The sequence below is a fragment of the Artemia franciscana genome, unplaced genomic scaffold (assembly GCF_032884065.1).
Source record: "Artemia franciscana unplaced genomic scaffold, ASM3288406v1 PGA_scaffold_97, whole genome shotgun sequence".
Classification (NCBI taxonomy): Eukaryota; Metazoa; Arthropoda; class Branchiopoda; order Anostraca; family Artemiidae; genus Artemia; species Artemia franciscana.
Window position 1 is genome coordinate 198470 of NW_027062720.1, and position 19566 is coordinate 218035.

The 19566-nt window shown below is 34.4% G+C and overlaps 1 protein-coding gene across 5 annotated transcripts in view; it reads left to right on the plus strand.

The window, feature by feature from the left end:
• The window catches only part of LOC136042268 (golgin subfamily A member 6-like protein 4), an 81441-nt gene that overhangs the window by 46009 nt on the left and 15866 nt on the right, over positions 1 to 19566 (plus strand). For all 5 annotated transcript variants that reach the window (XM_065727223.1, XM_065727219.1, XM_065727224.1 and 2 more), the window contains exon 2: positions 14802 to 15059. In XM_065727223.1, coding sequence (XP_065583295.1) covers positions 14814 to 15059 — 246 coding nt within the window. In that variant the 5' untranslated portion in view covers positions 14802 to 14813. The remainder of the gene's footprint in view (positions 1 to 14801; positions 15060 to 19566) is intronic.

Consider the following 19566-nt stretch of genomic DNA (forward strand, 5'->3'; position numbering starts at 1 on the left):
TCAGGGCCCTCTAGAAAGTGAAGGAATAGAGTTAGGTACTTTAAAATACCTTCCCAGGACATACTTTAGCCTGTAGACCCATCCCTGAAAGTTTCATTTTCCCAACCTAAACCCTTTCCAAGATAGCAAGAAGTCATTTAACTAGAATTTTACCAGAGCATGTCCTCAGAAGATATTTGAAGCACCAACTTCCACTCCTTCTCCCTCTAGAGGGCCATGAGCTTTGATGACCTTTAAAATCTTTGTCTTATAAAAGTGTAACCTTAAAAAATGGATAATCTTCTTAAATTATGTACAACAACTGTTTTCAACTTCACAGCTTTGCTCAATCCCAATTTATGAGGTTTCAAAGATTTTCAAATAGGACCCAATGAAAAAAAACAAGTCATTGATATGGCTGAAAATTCTACTGAAATAACAGGAATTACATTTTAAGAACTAAAACCAGAGGAAAAGAAACCTATAACTTAAAACTAGGGTAGGCTAAATGTTGTTTTGTAATTATTTAAATAAATATTTGTAATTATTTTTTATGGATTAGACAAATGTTTAATCACTAATAGGCTACAGTATTTATATGGATTCTATTTAGACCTTAAGCTATAATTTAGGGAGCACTCAATTGTTTTGCTAGTTTAAATCATTGGTCCTTAAAGATGAGTCAATGGCCTATTTGAATAGAAACCAAAAGTTCTAGTGTTGTTTTTAAGTGTTAAAATATTTTGTAATGGGGAAGTAGTGTTTTTTTTTTTCCATTTTTTGACAACAAGGTTAAATAAGACCACTATGTAGACCAAGTTGCCACAGGTTAAAACTTCTGAGATAGCCAGGCCAGAATTTACAAATTGGTGCACTGGGCCCAAGCCTATGGGCACAAAGTGCCACAAGATGCAATGAATTATTTATTTATTATTTTGTTCAAAGCAAGAGAAAGCCATAGGCTTGTTGCAATACAAATACAGGAAATGACAGCTCACTGCAAAACACAGAACAAAATATTGAAAAAAAGTACTCTCAGTAAAAACAACTATACAACTAACTATATTACAGAAACTGTTTTTTTATGAGAAAACTCTTAAATGTTTGCACTGTTTATGCAGAAACTATGGTATCAGGTAAACTATTGCAAAGTTTTGTTGCTTTGTCAATAAAGCTACATTGATCTTTTTTCTTGTACACTGGCAGCTGATACAGTTTATACAAGTTTTGTCAAGTGGCTGAGTAATGACTAAGCTTGAAGAAATCAGCCCAGTCCACATTATCAACACCCTTCATAATACAGAATATACTGATCAGGTCAATTCTCTCCAAACTGCTGGGAAAAGAATCCCAAACATTGCAGTTGGTGCTGATATGGTAAATGACTCAAATATGGCCCTAATGTTCTACCACCAGGCATACTATTGTTCTATATAGTTTTGTAAAATTTTGAAGGTTAAATTTCCTAAAACTTCTCTTAATCTGAAGCAGACTATAATTAGTATTTTGCAAAATTATTGACACTTAATGATGACACTCAGTCTTTCATCTGCCTTTGACCTGTTAAGGTCAAAACCAGTGTATATTGTTTAGCCAGTGTTTCACAAAGGATTGTTATTTGTATATTTTTCTTGAATACTACAACCAAAATTTGGAACAGGATAGAAGATTGAAAATTCTTCTAATCCCTGGACTGTCTCAGATAGGTGGAGAAACACTGCCCAATAGCATCCTAGAGCTATTCAGTACTAAGGTGCTTGCTAGTGACATCAAGTCAACTGAATGCTTTCATGCTTGAGTTAGTTCAGCAGAGAATGTTCTCCTGCCCATTCTTGTCCCTTTTTATTCTTCTGATTATGCAAAGCACATGTTCATGAACAAAATGAAGCTGGACAGATTGAAAGTATTTATATCCAAGTATTTGACCCCAAATGGCAAGCAATTGCTGAATCTGACACATGACAAAAAGGGAGTTATGAATGTCTATACTGGTGGTGGCCATGTACTAGCCAAACTGGAAAACAGTTCAGCCATCTTGAAAGTTAGGTCACTCAGTGATCAATACTGACACATTGAGTCCATCCTCAGTTCTTTTGTTTATTAAATAAAAAAAACTGATTTTTTTAGCTGAAAGTAAGGAGCAACAGTAAAACTTAAAACAAACAGAAAGTACTCCATATATGAAATGGGTTGTCCCCTCTGCAATCCCTCGCTCTTTACGCTAAAGGTTTTAATTGTCTCAAAAAGTAGAATTGTGGCAAAGAGTCAAACTGTGACTTTGGGAAAAAATGAGCGTGGGAGGGGGCCTAGATGCCCTCCAGTTTTTTGGTCACGTAAAAAGGGCACTAGAACTTTTCATTTCCGTTAGAATGAGCCCTCTTGTGACATTCTAGGGCCACTTGGTCGATACAATGACCCTTGGAAAAAAAAACAAACAAACAAATAAACATGCACCTGTGATTTGTCTTCTGGCAAAAAATACAAAATTCCACATTTTTGTAGATAGGAGCTTGAAACTTCTACAGTAAGATTCTCTGATATGCTGAATCTGATGGTGTCATTTTCGTTAAGATTCTACGACTTTTAGGGGGTGTTTCCCCCTATTTTCTTAAATAAGTCAAATTTTCTCAGGCTCGTAACTTTTGAGGGGTAAGACTAAACTTGATGAAACTTATATATTTAAAATCAGTATTAAAATGCGATTCTTTTGATGTAGCTATTGATATCAAAATTCAATTTTTTAGAGTTTTGGTTACTATTGAGCCGGGCTGCTCCTTACTACAGTTTGTTACCACAAACTGTTTGATTTGTGATTGTCTGTTTTGTTAATTTTGTATCAAAAATATTTTTGTTTGTTTTGCTATTGAGATATCAAAGAGTCCTCACTATTAAGTGTTCTGGAGTATTATCATGAATAGTATGACAAGCAGGCTTTTAGATTTAGAAAGGAGTTAGCTGTCTGTTGTCCAATTATTATCCACCCCTATTGCAAATGATGATTTAAGTGAAGGAAATAATATGCAAGAAATGAAAGCTAGTAATTTTGTGGATAATCAGTTGCTGAAGAAACGGTCTGTTAAAGAGGATATAATTTTTGCATTTTAGAATTGCCAAGGCCTTATGACTGCATTCCCAACACTCAGAAACATATTAAGTGATATACAAGAAACAACATTAGTAATAGGACTATGTGAGATGTTTGTGTTGTATAGGGATAATTTCTGTGTAGGATTTCCAATTTCCACGATATATTTTTGTAAGAAATGAACAACATACTATGGATCAAGTTGGTCTGGGTTTGTTGATTAAGGAAGGAGTTTTGTATTGGGTGATGGATTATTTCTTGCTGTGGCGTGAAGGAAGGCTTGATACTCTTCTTATTGAAATAGATGACAAATCTGATGAAAATGTAGTTGTTGGTTTAGTCTATAAGACATCATAATTTAATGAAGATGTCTATATTGAGGAGATGGAGATTTTGATGGAGAAATTTAATAATGATCATAAATATAAAGTAGTAGTGGGCGCTTTCAATATTGGCCTTCTTAAAAGTACAAGTCATCTAGATTTCTTAATTCAATAATTTCACCATTCCAATAATTTCACCATTCCAATACCCCCTGGTAACTGTTCCTACACAAGTAAATGAAAAGTCTGCAATGCTGATTGATAATATATTTGTGGACAGAAAGCTGCTTGAAATTTCATATGCTGATGTTTTTTGTTTTTTTTTACAGATGGATCCAATCATCTCTTTCTTCTTAGTAAAATAAAAAATCTTACAGAACTACATATAAGGTTGTCAAATAAAAAAAACATTTTTTTTGTGAATAAAGAAAAGATAAATTAAAAAAATTTGAGAAAGAAATGGGTGAATTGGATTTCACTCCAGTTTTTGAAGAAGATAACCTGTTGGTTGTGTATGATATTTTGTTGGAATGTTTACAAAGATATTGAATTGGACATGTCTTTCTTTGAAGACTTTAAAAAGGCAGAACAAAATTCCCAAAGAAACAATGGATTATGCAGGGTATTCTAAGTTCTATAAGTTGGAAAAATGAATTGTATAAAATATACCTAGGTGAAACATCTGTGTTAGGATCCAGGCTAACTGATTACATTGAAAATAATAAAAATCTTATAACTACCCAATTTGGTTAAAAAAAAAAATGTCCACAGAAATGGCAACTATTAAACTTGTTGACTGGATAAATATGTTGTTTGAAGCAGGACCGATTCCAGCTGCTTTATTCCTGGATTTGAAGAAGGCTTTTGACATGCTTTACCATAAATATTTATTACTTGAGCTGGAAAAAGTCAGTGCGACTGGAAAGAGTTTGTCTTGGTTTGAATCTTATTTAAGTAACTAGAAGCAAATTGCAGTGAATGGGTATTTTACTTCTGCAGCTAGTGTTATAACTTGCAGAATACCCCAGGTCTGTACTAGGTCCTCTTCAATTTTTAATTTTTACAAATTGTATTATTTGTCAGAGGCTGGTATAATGCTTTTTTAATTACAGTTTGTTCTCTTGAATATCTAGTATTGAAACTAATTTAGAATTAATAATAAACAGAAATCAAATAAAAAGAGTAAAGGTAACAAAATATTTGGGTTTTATGATTGATGAAAAGCTATCATGGAAAACACATTCAAATATTAAAGTTTCAAAGTTGTCCAGATCTCTGGGTGTGCTTAGCTGAGTTAAAAACCTAGCATCCCACAAAATTCTTTGATTGATTTATTTCGAAATTTTTTACCCATACATTTGTTATAGAAAAATCCAACAGAAAGCTGTTAAACTTTTGTCACCTAAAACTTTGTTTACTCATAATATTAATGAGCTTTACACTAAAAATCAACTTTTTAACATTTCAAAAACAAGAGATTACCAAGTTACTATTTTCACATATAAATTTATCAATAATATCCTTCCCTCTTCTTTTGAAATTCGTGTTTCCATTAAAAGTCATCTCCATAGCCTTGATACATGAGGGGCATTAAATCTGACACACCCATTTAGAAATACGGTTAGTTTTTTTTTGTAATTAGACATTTTGCCCCCTCTGTATGGGATATTATTCCAATTGAAATAAGAAATTTGAGTAATCTGGGGTCCTTGAAGGCTACAGTTAAGAGATTTTTCCTTACTAAAGAATAGTATGTTTGTATGTATATGTATCTAGTTTATATGTTTCTATGTAATACTATGTAGGGTAGAGAAGACTGTCACCTGCTTCCAACAAACCCTTTAGGGCTTTCTTAGCAGGTACTGCAAAGTGTTTTGTATACATTTTTAAAATAAGTTTTATCTTATCTTAACATGGTTGTAAAACTTCAACTGGTTATCAAACTGAATACCTAAATCCCTTACTGAATCTGCATATGAAACAGGTGTATAATCATGAAATTAATGATGAGTTGAGCTTTTTGAAAAGTAATGAGGTACAAAACATTTTTGATATTTTACAAACATTGAGTTCAATTTACACCAATTGTTTAGGGCATTCAGATTCTCTTGTATAAGGGCAACATCTACAGGGAGAGCTGACCCTTTTATACAGTTTTACATTGTCTGATGAATTACTTCAGGCACAAGCAAAATAGCACTGCGCCCAAACAACTGCCTTCCAGCTGCCAACTGCCACCAACTGCTTCCAACTGCCACCAGTCAAAATCAAACTCTCACTTGAAAGTGCGATGTTGACTATAACTTGCCGGGAATGGCCTGATAAATAATCTGCAATCCATGCTAAAGTTCTTCTGCCTAGCTCATGCATTTCACATTTTCAAACTAACTGAAATTTTGTCAAATGCTTTACTGAACTCAATGTACAAGCAATCAAACTTTAAACCGAAATCAGCCATATTTTAGAAATCCTTTATAGCTTCTAGCAACTGTGTATTGCATGATCTGTTTTTTCTGAAACCATGTTGGCCATAGATGGATGCCATAACTTATTTTGCTTGAAGTAATCCTGTATCAAACATACAATAATATTTTCAAGAACTCTCAAAAAATTGAGGTTTTTTTAAATTGGATGATAATTTGTAAATTGGGACTTAGATTGTCCCTTATGGCCTGGTTATATATATCTATATATATAAAAATAAGTTGTCTGTGTGTGGATCTGTGGATCTGTGGATCAGGTGACGTCATGTTTCGGCTGACGTCATGAAATTAGTTGCCATCATTTTTGCTTTGAAGGTGACGTCATTCAAGTTATATAAGACATATGTTCGCGTAGAATTCTATTAATGTTTAAGTTTACAATGACTGATGAAGATGCTCAAAGAGTCTATGCCAAAAAACTTGCTGCTGATAGAGAAAGTCAGAAAAGAAAGCGTGCCGAGGAATCAAAAGAACAGCAAGGAAACAGGCTTGAGGCTAAAGAACGCAAAACCGCGCAGTTAGATGAAGATCCACCTGGACAGCGAGAGTCAAAACATATTAAAACTGAAAATGATAGCGATGATGATTGGGTTTGGGATTTTGACTTGGAGAAGGTCATCAATGACTACCAGATTTTAGTTAAAAAAACAAAGGTTCGGCGATATGTATTTCATAGTGAAGCTGAAAAATAAAGAAGAAAAAGAAAACTGAAAAAAGAAAAAAGAGAAATTACAGACTGGGATACCGGGACACAAATGACGACCGGGACACAGGGAATATAAATGACGACCAGGACACAGGTATTTAAGAATATCGTTCAAAGACAAATTTTTAATTGTAAGAAGACCGTTGAAAGAGAAATTTCTAATTGTAAAATGACTGAAAAACCTACAATGGCAACGGTACCACCATCGAAGTAGATAACCAGTGGGTTTACGGCCAACCTACCATCTTCAAAGATACCACGATAGGAAGACTCTACACCGTTCACCCCAATCAACATGAATGCTTCTTTCTACGCCTGCTTTTGGTGAATGTACCCGGTCCGACATCCTTTGAGTATTTGAGAACTGTAAACGGTACTATACATGACACTTACCGTAGTGCATGCCAAGCTCTGAATTTATTGGAGAATGACCAACACTGGGATAACTGCATCAATGACGCGTGCGAAACGTCAACCCCAAGTCAAATTCGTACACTTGCTCTCCATCAGCTCCTACAGAGTTATGGGAAAAATATAAGTCAAAAATGTCCGAAGATATACTCCATCGAAAACAGTTAGAGACGTCAGAAATGACTTTTGATTTTACATCAGAAATTTATAACGACACTTTAGTTATTATAGAAGATTTGTGCGTACGTATGGCAAACAAACCTCTTCAGGATTTGGGAATGCCTTCACCTAACCGTATCGCTGCTGTTTCGACATGTGTAGAATTGGATCGTGAACAAAGTTACAGTACGAGTGATCTATTGTCGTATGTACAAAATAACATTTACAAGTTAACGTCGGAACAAAAAGACATTTATGATACGATAGACTCAATTTCAGGACGTATACAACTACCTGCTGATTTCTGTAGTTTAGTGACGTCCAAAAATGAATTGATTGAAAAAGTATTTCCGAATATTCTAAAAAATTATAAAAATAATAAATGGCTTTTAGTTATTATAGAAGATTTGTGCGTACGTATGGCAAACAAACCTCTTCAGGATTTGGGAATGCCTTCACCTAACCGTATCGCTGCTGTTTCGACATGTGTAGAATTGGATCGTGAACAAAGTTACAGTACGAGTGATCTATTGTCGTATGTATAAAATAACATTTACAAGTTAACGTCGGAACAAAAAGACATTTATGATACGATAGACTCAATTTCAGGACGTATACAACTACCTGCTGGTTTCTGTAGTTTAGTGACGTCCAAAAATGAATTGATTGAAAAAGTATTTCCGAATATTCTAAAAAATTATAAAAATAATAAATGGCTAAGTGAAAGAGCGATTCTCGCACCCAAAAATATAGACGTCCACGAAATCAACAATATTGTTTTGACCAAGATTCGAGACCAGGCAGTCCTTTGCAAGTCAGTCGACACAGTTTTGGAACCAAATGAAGCGGTTAATTATCCATCTGAATTTTTAAATTCCATATATCTTTCAGGGTTTCCACCACACGTGCTACAACTAAAAATAGGCGACCCACCAAAGCTTTGCAATGGCACGCGACTTTCCGTAAAAAAAACAATGGAAAGCCCAATAAAGGCGACAATCTTGACAGGGCATTTTGAGGGTAAGGCTGTTCTTATTCCTCGCATTCCGATGATTCCAACGGATCTGCCTTTTCAATTTAAAAGATTGCAATTCCCAATTCGATTAGCATTTGCAATCACCATTAACAAAGCTCAAGGTCAATCATTAGAAAAATGTGGTATAGATCTTAATACTGATTGTTTTTCCCATGGACAATTGTACGTCTTCGATGTCCCATTGACTGTGCATATTAATAGACTGTCAGGTTTACCGACTCTTGAACATGCAACATAAAATTGTCCATGGGAAAAACAATCCGTATCCAGATCTATACCTGATTATTCTAATGATTGCCTTGAGCTTTGTTGATGGTGATTGCTAATCGAACATTCGGGTTGCGAAGTGCCCCCACCAACTAGGTGTTGGGGTGGCGCCCCCATCGCCACCCCAACACCCCAACACCCATATATATATATATATCATCATCAATGGAACAAAGGATAAAGTGTTAAGTCTTAATGAGAAACTAGCTAATCATGATGTTGTTCTCTTACAAGAATACCTGCTCCCAAGTTGCAGTGTAAACTTTCTAAGGCAAAGTTCTCAACATGCTGTTTTCATCACGAATGCCCGCCGTACCCCGAGGCAGGCCTTCTGGCGGTCTTGCCTGTATAATTAAGCAATCTCTGCCTAGCTATTTGTCTCCTAGCTGCTACCAATCCTCTGAACACTATCTTGCAATCTGGCTTGCAGACGTGATTATAATCAACGCCTATTTGCCCCATGATAGAAGATCTGTTTCTTCCTTCTCCAGCTATGCGAATGCCTGCAATATATTAAAGACTCTCATATCTGGTATTGAGCGCCTGGGATACAAGTGGGTGCTTATAGGCGACTTAAACTGTGACATCACCGTTTCCTCGACACGAAAGGAAGCGCTTTTTCAGTGTCTACCCTCAGTATTTAAGGTCCTAACGAAAGACCTCAGTTTTACGTATATCCATTGTAGCGGTTCTGTCTCAAATTTAGACCACTGTATCTGCTATCATTCATTACAAACTTCAGCAGTACATGTTGATGAAGATGAGAGAAAATTATGATCATTTACCTCTGTATTTTGATATTACGGTTACTTCTGACAATATACTCGAACCAACCCTCAATGTCGCATAAGTGGTTTGATAAACGTGATTGGTCTAGTGCGAACATGCCTCTTTACCTTGCTACACTTGGAGCTCTACTGTCCACTGTATGTGTCCCTTTCCATCTTCATTGCACAAATGTTTACCCTATTATTGACAATGCTCGTGCTGATTTGAATTGTTATTATCGTGACATTATCTCATGTATAAAGCAAGCTGAAGATGTGGCCATCCCGCTGATCCGTGTCAGGCGGAATACCCAAAAACCAATTTTGAAGTGTGATCCTTTGCTGAAAAAAGTCAAGAATAATGCCAAATTCTGGTTTAGAATCTGGTCTGCCTGTGGTCGACCTTCTCGGGGTACTGTGTTTGATCTAAAACAAAAGACGAAACTCGAATATAAACGCCATCCTCGTGCCGTTTGTTACTCCAGTGAAACTTTTCCGAAAAGTAATAGTGAGTGGTGAAAAGTGATAAATTCTGCCAAGTTTCCGGATGCAAGATCTAGTGATATTTTATCTCGTCTATCTTGGACCGAACATCATTCAAAAATATTTTCGAAAGTTAATTATGTAGTGCATAAGCGTTTTTCATGTTTGCTCGAAACAAACTTGCCGTCACGTTTATGTTAGAGACATGTGGTTCCAGTTGAAAAGTGGGCTATTGCTAATGGTATTAAGGGTTTAAAATCAAAATCTTTGGATATTGATAGGATTAGTGTTTTGAATCTTGTTCCGAATTCTTTTGAACTGCTCATCTCCAACTGTTTTTTTAAATGTGTTTGAGTAGTTCGTGTGTACCCGACTCGTTCTTATGCGGTAGCAATACGTCACTTCTAAAAAAAGGAAAAGATCCGGGTTCTTGTAGTTCATATAGGCCCATAACGGTAGCTTGTACTCTTAGCAAGCTTTTTGAACACCTTCTACTACCTTATATCACTAAGCTTGCTCTAAATGATGATAAGCAATTTGGTTTTATATCTGGGCTAGGCTGTCAGCATGCTCACCGTGCTTTGACTTCATTATTAAAAGATGCCCATCGCACTCGTCGCGTACTTCATTTGGCAACCCTAGAATTGTCTAAAGCATTTGACAGTGTTTGTCATACTCTAGCATGGACAGCATTATGTCAGAGAGGAGTAAATCCGTCGGTAATTCACGTCCTTCGCTTTTGGCACTCCCATTCTTACCTTCGCCTTAAGTCATTAGATAATTCTTATTTTGGTCATATCCCTGTTCGTTGCGGTGTAAGACAAGGGGGAGTTCTTTCGCCGTATATTTTTAATGCTTGTATTGAAAATGTATTATCAAAAATATCGACTACGTGTCTAACCTGCCTACTACGACCATCTGATATCTTATATCTGGCTTATGCGGATGACCTTCTGATTAGTCAAACTGAGTCTGGTCTTGCCCGTTCAGTGAAGTCAGTTACTTCTGCTTTCCGCGATATCGGCATATACCTAAATATTGACAAGGGCGAGTTTCTTGTTTTCAACGGTAATAATTCCTCGTTTTAAATCGTTTCGTTTGCTTGGTATAACAGTTTGCGATTCTATGAATGCTCTTCGGTCTCGTGCTGTCAAAGATATTAGTGATAAGCTGAGGCTCGGTTACTCTAAGATTGTAGCAAATTATGGACAGTAAAGGAGAAGAGCGCTAACTGGGCTTTACTCAAATTTTTGTGATCATTCTGTGCTCTTCTGTTCTGGTATTAGGCCACTTCTGTTGACTGGTGATCTAAAGCCTATTCGCATAAATTATTACCGATACTGCAAATTTCTTTTATATCTACCTCGTTCTTACCGGAATACAAAACTGGTTAAAAAGTATTGTGCGACAGATATTACTGGTGCTTTCGAAAAATTATTCGAAATTCTTTTTTATTACTTTTGCTGTTTTTCTTTTGTATTTTACTCCACTTAACCTCTGTTTTGTGCAGTGGATTATAAATAAATTATTATTATTATTATTATATTATGCAAAGAGAAATCACCAATGCAACAGCACAAACACATAAAAAAAAGACAGAAGGAGAAAAGGAAGACTGTTTTCCTAAATTAGTGATTAATATAGATCAGCACTTGAATGAGGCCTTAACCCTACTCATCCATACAATCACATAGGTCAAACAGCATAGCCATACACAATCAACCATAAAGAATAATCCATGGACAGGCAGTCATGTCGTCAATAAGTATAAGTCGTCATTTACCAAACAATAGAAACAATAAAGACAAATAATTCAGAGGCAACAAACCAACACAAGGGCTCATCAGGAGAATGCACTTGCCTATAGGGTTTCGGCACTTTAAATTCTCTACCCAGTCAAGTGTTGTGCCTACCACAGAATATCCATGGCATCCCCGTGTCAGGTATCACCCCCAAAATACATGCCTATGAAAAAAAAACAGCAAATGTAGAACAACCAAGTAACACCAAAACAAGCTTATCCTGTTAGTATATTCCTCTTTTTAGCAACAATAGGTAAACTAAATATGATAAATTTTACCAAATCACAAATATTAACACTTTGCAAAAAACCTGAATGAACTAAACAATTATAGATTCATCTTTACCATGTGGCTATTTAAAAAAAAAAATCTGCTCTATTAGAAACACAATTCAAAATAAATGGCGCTGCATCATCTTTTCGCGAACCTCCGAAATTAGCCGAAAATTTCCAGATAATTCTTTTGGTATTTATTTAAAAGTTCGTTATAATGAAAACTAAATTTTTTAAATTGCCAAGTTAATTTATTTGCAGAAAAACCTCTTAATATCAATTTTTGGCTTAAGATTTTACATCTATTTTCAAGATCAATATAATAACTACAAATCCTTGCATAACGAAGTAACTGTGAGAAAAACGCCGAATATGTGATATTTAAGTGTATATTACTTTCAGAGAATATATATATAAACACACCCACACACACACACACACACACACACACATATATATATATATATATATATATATATATATATATATATATATATATATATATATATATATATATATATATATATATATATATATATATATATATATATATATATATATATACTAGCTGTTGGGATGGGGGCGCCACCCCAACACCTAGTTGGTGGGGGCACTTCGCAACCCGAATGTTCGATTAGCAATCACCATCAACAAAGCTCAAGGCAATCATTAGAATAATCAGGTATAGATCTGGATACGGATTGTTTTTCCCATGGACAATTTTATGTTGCATGTTCAAGAGTCGGTAAACCTGACAGTCTATTAATATGCACAGTCAATGGGACATCGAAGAATGTTGTATATTCGCAAGTTTTACGTAGTTAAAAACATATATATATATATATATATATATATATATATATATATATATATATATATATATATATATATATATATATATATATATATATATATATATATATATATATATATGTATATATATATATATATATATATATATATATATATATATATATATATATATATATATATATATATATATATATATATATATATATATATATATATATATATATATATATATATATATATATATATATATATATATATATATATCTATATTCACAGGTGGGACACAGGGACACAACTACAATGGCGCGTAACGACTTACGCGTGCGGGGGGGGGGCGCGAAGTGCCCCCACCAGCTAGGTGTTGGGGTGGCGCCCCCACCCCAACAGCTAGTATATATATATATATATATATATATATATATATATATATAGGTGTTGGGGTGGTGCCCCCACCCTAACAGCTAGTATTATATATATATATATATATATAGGTGTTGGAGTGGTGCCCCCACCCCAACAGCTAGTATATATATATATATATATATATATATATATATATATAGGTGTTTGAGTGGTGCCCCCACCCCAACAGCTAGTATATATATATATATATATATATATATATATATATATATATATATATATATATATATATATATATATATATATATGTATATATATGCATATATTATTGGGCCAGGCACTCGGCATGCGGTAGGCTTCTATACATGGCTCCTTATTGTCGTTTGTCTTCAAAACGCAGACGATTTAAGCCTTTTCTTGATGTCATGACGACAAAAAGGACCTTCAATTAGAAGAAGTGCCTATGTAATTTTTTTTTTGACCTTTAATTTTTGCCTTAGTTTATCATCTATTATTATGAAATACGTATTAATGAACCTTTTTTTCTTTTAATTGTTCAGGTGGTGGGACTAAAACAATTTTTTCTTCTAACGAGTTTCCTAGTCCAGGTTATTGGTTTTCAAAATTATGATAAGCATTGATGATCTATCCATGTTAAAATTCAGAAACCCATATTATTATGAAACCCAAGCTATCATTTTCAATTTGTTTGGTTCATTTTTCCTCGGCTTGTCTTGTCATTATGAAATACATATCACAAAACCTTTGTTTTTTTTGTTTTTTTTTAGCAAAGGTATGGTAGGGATTGATGACCTTATCCATGTCAAAATCCCAAACTCAATCATCATCGCAATCATTTTCAATTTTGACACGTTTTGATTTTCGCTCTCCAGGTTGATTTTCATTGACTCGCTCACATGCTCATCTAACCGCGTTTGTCTTTGCTCTTCATTTCATTATTGACATACCATCACTTTTTTTCCAACCGCGTGTGTCATTTTCATTTTTGACTTGTTCGCATGCTTGGTGCCGCATGTCTTCTAACCGTGTGTGTCCTTGCTCTTCATTTTCATTTTTGACATGCTCTAACTGTCGTTTTGTATATCTTCTAACCGCTCGTATCTTTGCTCTTCATTTTCATTTTTGAGAGGTTTTTGTATCTTGAGTACTTCAGACAATTTATCAATTGCCTTTGCTTTAGCTGTCCGTATTGGTTTTGTTGCAATTGGTGGTCCGGGTTGTCGATTTTCAAATCTTATCATGTTTGATAGTTCAGGTGTTGGTTCCAAAGAATCATCATTTATAGTAACTGCAACTGCAAATTTTGGTTTTTTGGGCTTTCCATCAGACAATATATTATACAAATAACTGATGCGTTGGAAACTCAATAATTTTATTTATGCTAAATATGTCCAAATAATTTTTAAATCGCGTTAGACCACGAACAATAGACGCTTTAGGCTCAGCAAATTTGAGTGGACACAGATGATATAAAAATAGTATTCAAATTTTTCCGCTTTAATGTTGTGGATATATCGTTGTATTTTGTGGTTCAATGCTTCCACAATATGTGACTGGTATTTGACCAGTGGGTTTTGAGATTGGAAGTGATAATGTTGCTGAAAAATGCAATATTTCAGAGACCCAAAAGTGCTTGCCAAAATTTGTTTTTTGGCTGAAAATGCACACTAAATTTCCACCATTTTGAGGCAATACTATTTGAAATATAAAATACATGTCCTTTTCATGGTCTCGGATCAAATGTTACATTAAACCATTTATATTTTGAAGCTTCCCTTTCTTTGGTAATTCTGTCTTTTCAGCATCTAACTCCATCATACTACCTTTTCAGGAGAAGGAAAGAATGCGAAATACTGGAGAACAATTAAGAGAAAAAAGTGACAAGATGGAAGGCCAAAGGCAGGAAGAGCAACGCCAACAAGTACGCCTTGAAGAGGAACGTACACTATTTGAAGAGGAGAGAAGGAAATTCGAACAGGAAAAAAGAAAATTGAAAGAAGAAGCTCAAAGAAAATGTGCAGAAGAAAAGCATCTGCTTGAAAAAGAGAGGGCTCGAAAAGCAAAGGAGCTGGAAAAACAAATGGAGGAGGTTATTTTAATGTTTTGTTATGATAATAATTTTATCCAAGGATATCCAAAGAAGTCTTATCCGAGGGGGGGGAGCAAGGAATAGAAGATGAAGAAAGGTAGATAGATAGATAGAGAGATAAAATTCTATTTCACCAAAATTTTCGTGGTACTGCCAAATTTTTTTGGGTATAGTCACATTAAAAAGCGACGCTAAAAAAAAAAAAAAAAAAAAAAAAAAAAAAAAAAAAAAAACAAAGAAAACAAAACAGTTATCAATCCTCCTGATTTTTTTTATACGTTTTTACAAAACTAGGTATAAAACTCTTCGCTAACCGCTGATCGGCACAGCGTACCTGCTGAAGTTTGTCAACAGGCACTGCAACCCTGCATGGGGCTCGTTTTGTTGTGGATTGAGGGGGGGAAAGGGTTTTGCGGATTGGGTGGATCAAAGATTTTCGTCCGAAATCCATGCAGAGTTTCTCTCTTCTTTTTTCCAGAGTTTGTATTTTAAACTTTGTCAGCAGCTCTTCATACAACATTTCTGCCTGCTTCGAAACTATCATTAGAGCTCTTTTCTGAACTCTTTCAAGCCTGGCGCTTTGCTCAGCCGTCAGTCCAAAATGCCATACAGGAGCTGCATATTCCAAAATTGGGCGAATAAAAGATGCAAATATTAGGAGGAGGTGATCTGGAGGGGCACTATGTTTTGACATAAGCTTGAGCATCTGCAGCCCAGTATTACTCCTTTTTACTAGACTAGTTGTGTTTACTTCCAATTTTAAATCACTGGTTATAATAACTCCAAAGAGTTTAATCTTACTGACTTTAAGAGAATCAGAGATAGTTGGTAGGAAATTAGGTTCAGAAGAATTTAAAAAAGAAATAGTTAAAATAGAAGATTTACTGTCATTTACTGTCATATTTGAAACGAAAGCTTTAGTCTTCACATTCTCAATTAAAATTTGAGCTTTGCTACATTCATTTGCTTCACAAATTTCTCCAAGGGTAAGGTCATCAACATATTTCCAACGGACTTCACAATCATTCGCAATATTATTAATCATAACTAGAAAAAGAATAGGACCCAGGATGGTACCTTGAGGTACACCACAAAAAACTGGCTCAGGTTCAGAGAAAGATTTCTTATATTTTAAAATTTGGAACCTATTTATTAAAAAACTCTGAATAATTTTCACAACAGCAGGGTTCACTCTAAAATTAATTAAAAGCTTAGACATTAAAATGTTATGATCAATCAGATCGAAAGCCTTTTTAAAATCAGTTGTTATTAAGTTTAGCCATTTACCAGGCTCATCAACATGCTTAAAAATAAAATGTTGAAGATTGACTAGATAATGGTATGTTGATGTATTCTTTCTGTTACCGTACTGATGAGGATCAAGGAGGGGTTCAACTTCAGCTTTTAGCCAATTTGCTACATAGCTTTTGTACATTTTGCTGAACAAGGGGGTCAAAGTGATTGGTCTCACGCCGTCGAAATTAAGTTCAGTATCTTTTTTAGGGTTTGGAGTAACATACCCCGTTTTCCATATCTGTTGGCAAACTGAAGAAGTTGAAATGCAATTAAAAATTTGCGTTAGTGGCTTAGTCAATTTGTCAGGAAATGCTTTTATAAGTTCAATCGGAATATCAATGGGAGTTATACTAGTTCGATTAAGTATCAACACCACTAGGGGATTTTCCACAAATTCGTTTTATTTCCTTATACCATATGCTAGGCTTTGATTCAAAAAGGTTATCAATTTTTTTGTGGTAATACTCAGCTGCAGTTTTTCTTGTCATTTTACGTATTTTGTTACGGACTATATTAGCATTTCCTATTCTCCCTTTTTTTCTTAGTTGAATTTTATACCGAATCAAATCTTTAATTTCTTGGGTTATGTAAGGACGACCTGTGTTGCACCGCTTGGAAGTTTTCTCAGGGAAGCATTCTTCATATTTGTTTCTTAATTTATCTTGTAGAAATTTAGCTTTTTCATTGGAGGACTCTAAAATTGCTACCTCATCCCAGGACTCGGATGTAATCCAATTCCAAAATTATAATATTGTTTTACCTGAAAATTATAATATTTTTTTTAATATTGTACGAATTTAATTAGATGAGAAAATATTAGTAACAAAAACGTATTCATAGCGTCTTTCAACAACTATCAGAAAAGCCCATTGGATTGTTTATCATGGCCTTAATGTCCTTACAACCTGATATACATTCAAAGTTTTAAATATAAGCAAAAAGAAAACCTAGAATGAATCATTATTAGCTTCCTAGAAAATAACGTTTCAGTCAACTCTTGAACTGGTTAACATTTTCTGCCTTCCTTTGGCTGAAGGTTGACAATTCCGCACCTGTTGTTTTGGAAAACACCAAAACAAGATGCTCATTGAGTAAACCAAGCTTTTGACAGTATTCCTAAATAATTTCGGTTTTCATCACAATGAGAAAAGGATTTGAACCAAAATATTGCCCAAAAGCTTCTGACGAACATCGATTTAACATTAATAAACAAAAATTGAGTATTATTTTCAAACCTTCGTTATCACTTCAATTACAAACGAACAAGATAATCACCTAATTTGATGAGAAAATTACCCTGATCACCTAAGACAACTAAATTTGTTAAAGCTAAAAGAAGCTTTTCCCATGCTGACCAAGAGTTCATGTGGCGGGGGTACTGACACCCTGATTTACTTCCCTCAGCCTAGAGTCCAACGAGGGGTTGGGGGCAAATCATCTGACGCTTCCGACAAAAGAACTAGTTGACTGGAAACATCTATTAGACTAATACAGGCCAATAATAAAATGGCACTAAACCATTAGAAACCTGAGAGCTCAATATTAGAAGACACAAACCTCTCACTAAATTTACAAAATAAATTTTACAAAATTAAAATGCAGTTTCCAGCTTAACATACAATCAAAATAAAACCTGAATAATTGAAACTTAAAAGTTTAGAATGTACAATTCAGACCCATTTTCTTTTCTAAGACATAAGGAATATCGGCTTTACTAATTTATCTTAGAAGTATTCATGGATAAAAGAAAACTACAATTAGAATATCTCGCCAATTCATCCAGGTGTTCATTAGCCTTTTCAGGGAAAAGAATTACACTAGATGGTGAAACTATAAACACGTCATCATCAATGACTGACGTAAGTAATCCCCAGGGATGTAAAATAAATGTTATTCACACAAGTCAGGTACAGTACGCATTAAAATTTATGGAATAGTGCAGCAGAAGTTAACCAGAAATGCACCAGAAACCATCAAGACTCACTCTAAGCATTGTCTCTGTAGGATAATAGTCAAACCAGTACCAAAATATATCTTTAACCCCTAAGCAACTTACCCTTCTCAATCACATCTTAAGAAGAAAATATTAAAAACCTCTAAAATCTAGGAAAATTAAGGTTTTAATTCACCATGTTCCAGTGCAGAGTTCATAAACATGCTAGACTGCGCGAATAGTAGAAGGGTGTTTTCTGAATCCGAACCGCGCCTTCTCAAAAAATCCCTACAGGCTTGGGTGATTATAGAATCTTCTATTCATAATATTATCATTTAGTTTTGAGAATAAAGGCAAAATCGAAATTGGTCTCCAGTTTAAGGGTCTCTTTTAGTATTAACATGCTTTCACTTAGTATTTAATACATCAAATTGTATTTATATACTGTATATTGAATATTAGTAAATTAGTATTTACAGTATTACTACTTAAATACTAATTTCAACATTTACGTTATAAGACCATCACTCCCAGATTAATAATAAATCCTATTATTAGCTTAATTCCAACATATAAAGGAGATAATTGGAAACAGAAATCATAATCCCTTCCCTTCTAAAAGAAAGTTCTCCTAAGAGAACATCTAAACATTTAAGATCTTAACGTAAGATCCCTTTTTTAGGGTCTTAGTTATGAGCAAAGGTAGCACATGTTACTTGCTTTAATAGATCACAAACTTAAAGATCAAAGCAGAGAATAACACACATGAAAAAAAATATTCACCTAATATCGCCGGTATTACTTGAATTTTATTCACCTATCTTTGTGCATACATTACTTGAGACGTAAAAAATCGCTAATAATTTTTTGATTGTTATCATTTTACCTTTCATATAAATAACAATATTATACGATTTTTTTTCTCTCTATATTCAATCTTGTGTGGGCCCCGTAACATCGTTCAAGGAACCTCAAATTAATTTAAATTTTCCAAGGACTACCTGAGTGATCCTAAAGATGCCTTCGGGTTCGTTGGGGCCAGTTTGGATACCACTGATGTAAATACATGAAGTTTAGAATCCCTTAGCATCATACCTTAGGTATTAATGACACAACATGGCGTAGGCATTGATGATTTATGATTGGTACTAGAGATATAACATGACGATAAGATAAGATTTTTCGTAAAATGGACTATCATATGCCCTGATGGGCTAAATTTGTATTTCAGGTGTTCAATACAAAAATGAAATTAATATAAAATAAAAAAATCAAATA